General features: G+C 34.0%; 1 protein-coding gene across 1 annotated transcript; it reads right to left on the bottom strand.

Moving 5' to 3' along the window:
• Positions 1 to 5,254: 5,254 nt before the first annotated feature.
• Positions 5,255 to 6,896, bottom strand: LOC142637186 (putative UPF0481 protein At3g02645). The gene has a single exon (XM_075811475.1). The coding sequence runs from the start codon at positions 6,872 to 6,874 to the stop codon at positions 5,255 to 5,257; it is 1,620 nt and encodes a 539-aa protein (XP_075667590.1). The 5' UTR covers positions 6,875 to 6,896.
• Positions 6,897 to 7,118: the final 222 nt, after the last annotated feature.

The following is a 7,118-nucleotide window of genomic DNA, read 5'->3' as shown; positions in this document are numbered from 1 at the left end:
GCCCCTACACCAGAAAAATGACCTAAATACCATCTCAACCTAAAAAATAACCAAAATACCCCCAAGACATAAAAATTAACCGAAATATTCCGAAACCTAAAAATGACCAAATTACCCTCGAAACCTTTAAAAAAAATCCAAAATATCCCTAAAACCTAAAAATTAACTGAAACGCCACATAAGCTTAAAAAATGACCAAAATACCCCTAAAACCTAAAAAAAAGTCTGAAATACCCCCAAACCTAAAAATTAACTAAAAAGACCACATAAGCCCAAAAATTTACCAAAATACCCCGGAAACCTAAAATATGTCTGAAATACCCCCGAGATCTAAAAAATGACCAAAATATTCCCGAAACCTAAAAATTACCAAAATACCGCCTAAATCTAAAAAACAACCGAAATACCCCCGAAACACCACATAAGCCTAAAAAATGACCAAAATACTCCTGAAACCTTAAAAAAATGTCCAAAATACCCCCGAAACCTAAAAATTAACCGAAATACCACATAAGCCTAAAAAATTACCAAAATACCCCTGAAACCTAAAAAATGTCCGAAATACTCCCAAGATCTAAAGAATGACCAAAATACTTCTGAAACCTAAAAATTACCAAAATACCGCCTAAATCTAAAAAATAACCAAAATACCCCCAAAACCTAAAAATTAACCAAAACATCACATAAGCCTAAAAAATGACCAAAATACCCCTGAAACCTAAAAAATTCCGAAATACTCCCGAAACGTAAAAATTTACCGAAATACCACATAAGCCTAAAAAATGACCAAAATACCCCCGAGATCTAAAAATTGACCAAAATACTCCCGAAACCTAAAAATTACCAAAATACCGCCTAAATCTAAAAAATGACCGAAATACTCCCGAAACCTAAAAAATGACCGAAATACTCCCGAAACCTAAAAATGATCAAAATACACCGAAAACCTAAGAAATGACCGAAATACCCCCTAGACCCAAAAAATAACGAAAATGCCCCCCCCCCTCCCCCAAAACCTAAAAAATGACCAAAATACACCTCTAACCAATAAAATGATGAAAATACCTCTAAACCTTTAAAATGACCCAAATACACCAAAAACCTCTAAAATGACCACAAATAACCTGAAACCTCTAAAATTACCAAAAATACCCTAAAACCTCTAATACGACCAAAATAGCCATAAACCTCTAAAATGACCAAAATACCCCTCAAAATATCTTAAATGACCAAAATACCACTAATCTTATATGATGAACAAAATACACCCGAAGCCTCCAAAATTACCAAACGGAGGTTTGGGGTGTATTTTTATCGTCTTATAGGTTTAAGGGGCATTTTTGTCATTTTTTAGGTTGAGATGGTATTTTGGTCATTTTTGAGGTTTAGGGGGTATTTTGGTCATTTTTTAGGTTTTGAGGTATTTTGGTCATTTTCTAGGTTTTAGGGGTACATTGGACAATTTTAAGGTTTCGGTGGTATATTGGTCAATTTTTAAGTTTCATGTTATTTTGGTCATTTTCTAGGTTTCAGGGGTACATTGGACAATTTTAAGGTTTCGGTGGTATTTCAGTCATTTTTTTAGTTTGGGGGTATTTTGGTCAATTTTTAGGTTTCAGGGGTATTTCAGTCTTTTTTTTTTTTAAAAGGTATTTTGGTCTTTTTTATGTTTAAGGGATATTTCGGTCAATTTTTACGTTTAGGGGTATTTCGGTCAATTTTTATGTTTGGGGGTATTTTAGTCAAGTTTTAGGTTTTGGGGGTATTTCGGTTATTTTTTAGGTTTAGAGGGTATTTTGGTCATTTTTATGTTTCGGGAGTATTTTGGTCAATTTTTAGGGGTGTTTTGGTCAATGATTAGGTTTCTAGGGTATTTTGGTCGTTTTTAAGGTTTAGGGGGTATTTTGATCATTTTTTAGGTTTCAGGGGGTACATTGGTCTATTTTTTGGTTTTGGGGGTATTTTGGTCAATTTTTAGGTTTCATGGGTATTTTTCGTCCTATTTTAGGTTTAGGGTGTATTTGGGTAATTTTTTTAAAAAAAATGTTTAGGGTGGTATTTTAGTCATTTTTAGGTTTTGGGGGTATTTTGGTCAATTTTTATGTTTCATAGGTATTTCGGTTAATTTTTAGGTTTTGAGGGTATTTTGGTCATTTTCAAGTTAAGGGGTATTTCGATCATTTGTTAGGTTTAGGGGGTATTTTGGTCAATTTTTAGGTTTTGGAGATATTTCGGTCATTTTTTAAGTTTAGGGGGTATTTTGGTCTTTTTTAGGTTTTGGGAGTATTTTGGTAATTTTTTAGGGTTCTGGTTATTTTGTGCCTTTTTTAGGTTTTGATGGTATTTTGGTCATTTTTTAGGTTTCAGGGATATTTCAATCATTTTATAAGTTTCGGGAGTATTTTAGTTAGGTTTTAGGTTTCAAGGGTATTTTGGTCAATTTTTAGATTTCCGGTGTATTTTGATCATTTTTTAGGTTTCGAAAGTATTTTGGTAATATTCAGTGGTTTTAGGGTATTTTTATTGTTGGGTGATTTGTAAAAATGGTACTTGGATTATAATTGGGTCTTATTAGGTACCCAAATATAACCCAATAAGCATTTTTTTTTTATACAAAGGGTATGCGGTGGTAAAACCCAATAAACATTAATATTAGTTGGGTTTAATTGGGTTGATACCCATTTAACCCAATTGATAATTTGGTGGTTTGGGTCATATTTAAGTGAGCAAGTTTGGGTGGGCAAATGAGTTTGGTTCATTTTGCCTTCCATAGTCATACCTATTAATCTTTGGAAAGTATATAAAAAAAAATATGTATTTTTTTAACACTTGAAATATTTACTATTTTAGAATAAATAATTTTATATGGGATATAAGTAGAACACATTGCTCAGCAATCTACTGGTTGGGTTTTAGGTGGAATAACTCTTGCTCATGGGTTTGATCCCTTTACTTGTGCTTAACTGTTTTTTCATCATGACCTACAATGACTTAATAAATATTTCGTCACCAATTTGAACATCTTTAATGAAGAAATATTGATTTCCTCACCAATTTAAACATCTACAGTGACAAAATATTAATTTCGTCACCAATTTGAACATCTTTAGTGACGAAATATTGATTTCGTCACCAATTTATACATCTTAATTTCGTCACCAATTTAAACATCTATAGTGACAAAATCATTGCCGAAATTTTTGAACATCTTTAATTGGTGAGGAAATTTAATTGGTCACCAATTTAAACATCTTAAATTTTTGGTGACGAAACCTTTCGTCACAATATGTCCTTATTTCGTCACCGAATACATATGGTAACGGAACAGCATTTGTCACCTAAGCTCCGTCACAAAATGTATTGGTGACGAAAAATTTTCGTCACCAATATAAAAATGATAGGTGACGAAATTTTTTCATCACTAATAAAAAATGATAGGTGACGAAAGTTTTTCGTCACCTAATATTTTCGTCACTAAACCTTATTTTCAATGAGGGAATATTTTGTCACCAAATATTTTTTTTTTTCCCAATTTCAATAGATTAGGTGACAAAGTTTTGCGTCACTAAATTTTTTTTTTTTTAATAAGTTCAATAGATCAGGTGGCGAATTATTATGTCATCAATTTCTACTTATAGTCAGATATGGCAACAAAAATTATCGTCACCAATTTTATTTTTCTATTAATATTCTTTACATTTACTTGCCATTGCATTAACCTATTCATTTCTAACCAAATCTATTAAATAAAAAAACACCCATTCATTTCTAACCAAATCCATTAAAAAAAAAACATCCATACAATCTAAAAATGCAATAAAGATGTTCACAAAGTAATTACAACCATTTACATACAAATGATGTCTAAGCTTCCAAACTTTACAGAAAATATTTGAGTTCAAGTAGTCCCACGAAAGCTATCGTTTTGCCACCAATCCTATATCTGCACAAGTATAAAGGAAAATACATCAATAACAAACTTGATTGCAAACCTATATTCCTAATAAGATGTACTAAAACAAAAAAGATTATTATTAGTAAGACAATGCAGAAAATGTCCACAGAATACCCAATAACAAACTAGACAAAATAATCATAATGCAACATCATATGAAGTCAACCAATCAAAGAAAGAAGACCAAAAACATTCTCATCAAATAAAAATCAAACCCACATTACAAACCATGGAGAAATCATAAAAAAAGCAAAAAAATCACAATTAAAACAAAACAAATAAAGTGAAATCCAAAACAAAAACCCAGCCACCGTCATAAACACAAACCCAACCACCACAACGAATAAAAAATCCAGCCAACACTATTAAAAATAAATAAATAAATAAACTAGTCATCACCATTAAACAAAAACCACAACCACAACCACAACCACCACCATAAACAAAAAAACCCACCACCACCATTAAATAAAAAACACAGTCATCACCATTAACACAAAAACTCAACCATTACCATAAACAAAAAAAACTCAATCACCACCATTAAACAAAAAACACAGCCACCACCATTAACAAAAAAACCCAGCCACTACCATAAACAAAAAAATCATCATCGCCATTAAACAAAAAACACAGTCATCACCATTAACACAAAAACTCAGCTACTGCCATAAACAAAAAACCCACCACTAATATTAAACAAAAAACTCAGCCGCCACCATAAACAAAAAAACCCACCACCACCATTAAACAAAAAACACAGTTACCACCATTAACACAAAAACACAATCACTATCAAACAAAAAACCCAGCCATCACAAGGGTTAACCCTTGTTGCATGATTTCACAAAAAAAAAATGCAACATATTAATAATGAAATAGATTGGTAAGCATAAAACACAAGACTTTTGACTCCAGTTTTATGTTTTACCGAGTTAGGAAATATTTTTTCCATATTTTTCGGTGTCAAGGAAGTTTATATACACAAATATGGGAAGAGTTTTTGGTTTTTTTACCAAAAATCATTTACAAAAGTTCCTGAAAATTAGCAACTAATAAGGACATTTAAGAGGAGTCAATGTGGGGGCAATTGCCCCATCTCGCACCCTGGCTTTGCAATAACTAAATGAAAATTCTCATATGGTATATATACTAAAGGTCTTATTTTCAGAAGGAATTATTTTTTTGTTGTTGTTGTTGCATTTAATTCTGTTTTAGTGAATACAATAAGAATGGTAACACATGTTGCTCACATGCAGCCAGTCAAATACACTAGGCAACAACAGAGAGTGCAAAAATTCAAAGGGCGGCCAACAATTTGGAACAACTGTACATAGAACAAGCAGCCTGCAGAGTAGACAGCAATATTAAAACGTTTGCTGCTAAAAATGCAAGACATGGCCATGAACCAAAGATATACTTCTTCATGAAACCAGTCATCTTGTTCCTCCAACACCCCGAATAACAAGCATTTGCAGCTTCAATGGCCTTGTCTAGAATTGGAACTTTTGTTACCCTCACAGACTTGGTCATTCCATTCCAAAGCGTTGCTACTTCTTCATCGCTTTTGAGCCGGTTCAAGATGATCCCGGCCTCTCGAAGAATCTTCACATCCTCCTCAGTATCAATTATTCCATTCATCAATTCTGTGTAGCGTGTAAAAACCATCACGTCCGGTGCAATACATGCCTCATAGGCGACGAGGTTCCTTAAAACAACCTCAGAGTTGCCATCCAAATGAATAGCTGGAAGGTAAAATGTACCTGAAGACTTGTCAAAATTTATAGTCCCCAAGCCACCCTTTGATGGACGAAATTTAACACCAATTTTAAGAAGCTGTGTCACGCTAGGAATTTCAATCTCTTCTACTTTCGGGCTTTCATCTTTCATCTCATTAGATACGCTTTGCGCATCTTCGGCCACAGCCTTAACTGACGAGATGAGATTGGTTATATCACTCTTGTTCTTAAGATTACATATATAGGAAATGATTATAAATGGCAGTGTAACTAAAAGCTTCAGTGCCTTTGAATTGAAAATCTTAATGACAAGGCGGAGCGGGGCCAAGTTAATACAACATAGTGCTGTCAAGATGGATTGGAAGCAGCCAATCTCTTTGTCTTCTTTTGGCTTTTCCTGCTCAGAATTATCAGCTACAAGTTGCAATTTTGGTGCAACCATGTAGTATAGAAGCTCTAGCAAATGGGATTTGGTGAAGCATTCTTCTTTGAAATTTTGCTCATTGATGCACTTTATGGGCGACAGATGTTTGCAAAAACCAATTAGCATCGTTGCTAATACTTCGTCATGATCTTCACGGGGATAAAAACTGTGGACTTCTCTGAGCAAAAATAAAGGGATTTGGTTTTCTAGCATGATAATATCCCTTAGCACTGCATGGTGTGCCGTTTTCCTATGCGTGTGGTCGATCAAATGCGCCATCTTAGAAGTTATTCGCATAAGCGAGTCTTCCATTTTAGTGGAGTAGGTTTGGAGGTACTCCAACAAGAAGGAAGCATCAATGGACAACATCCAAGAGAGTGTTTCTTGGTCAAATTCCAAGAACCTATGATAACAAGCACGGATGTAGCTATCACTTTTCGCGATTTGGTTAACCAAGTCGCGGAATTTGATTTCTTTGAGATTCTTTTGCAATCTCATAGCTGAAGTGAGCTTGTAGCGTTCCATCTCGATAAGTTCGAGCCGGTGGTGATTGTATGGGCCAAGGGCTACAAGTTGTGGAATGTAAGCTTCTGGTTTGAAGGAGAGTAGGGTTTTGGGTACGCTAAAGATGCTAACAGGAACACCTTCATCATTGTCTTGAAGGCCTTCCTCTAGGGCTCGACTTATCTGTATGACCCATTCTTGGTCATGACTTATAAGTATAGATGATTCACTAGCTTTTAGCTCAGAATACATGGTCACTTTAGAGGAGGGGAAAATTGCTATTTGCTGGTGAAATTGCAATGTTTTACTTTGAAATGAGAGAGAGTAGTGTGAATGTGTTTTTCTTCTTTCTTTTGTTACAGTATGTGAGGTTTCAGTTGCTTCTCTTTTTAATGAAAGACTGTCTAGCTAGGCACCTATTTATAATGGGTTGAACTCAAAGAGTATGAACAAGTGAAAAGGCAAATATTATTTGGTTTGTGATTATGACAGATTT

The sequence above is a fragment of the Castanea sativa genome, chromosome 1, assembly GCF_040712315.1.
Source record: "Castanea sativa cultivar Marrone di Chiusa Pesio chromosome 1, ASM4071231v1".
NCBI classification, from domain to species: domain Eukaryota; kingdom Viridiplantae; phylum Streptophyta; class Magnoliopsida; order Fagales; family Fagaceae; genus Castanea; species Castanea sativa.
This window is presented reverse-complemented; position numbering and strand designations above follow the sequence as displayed.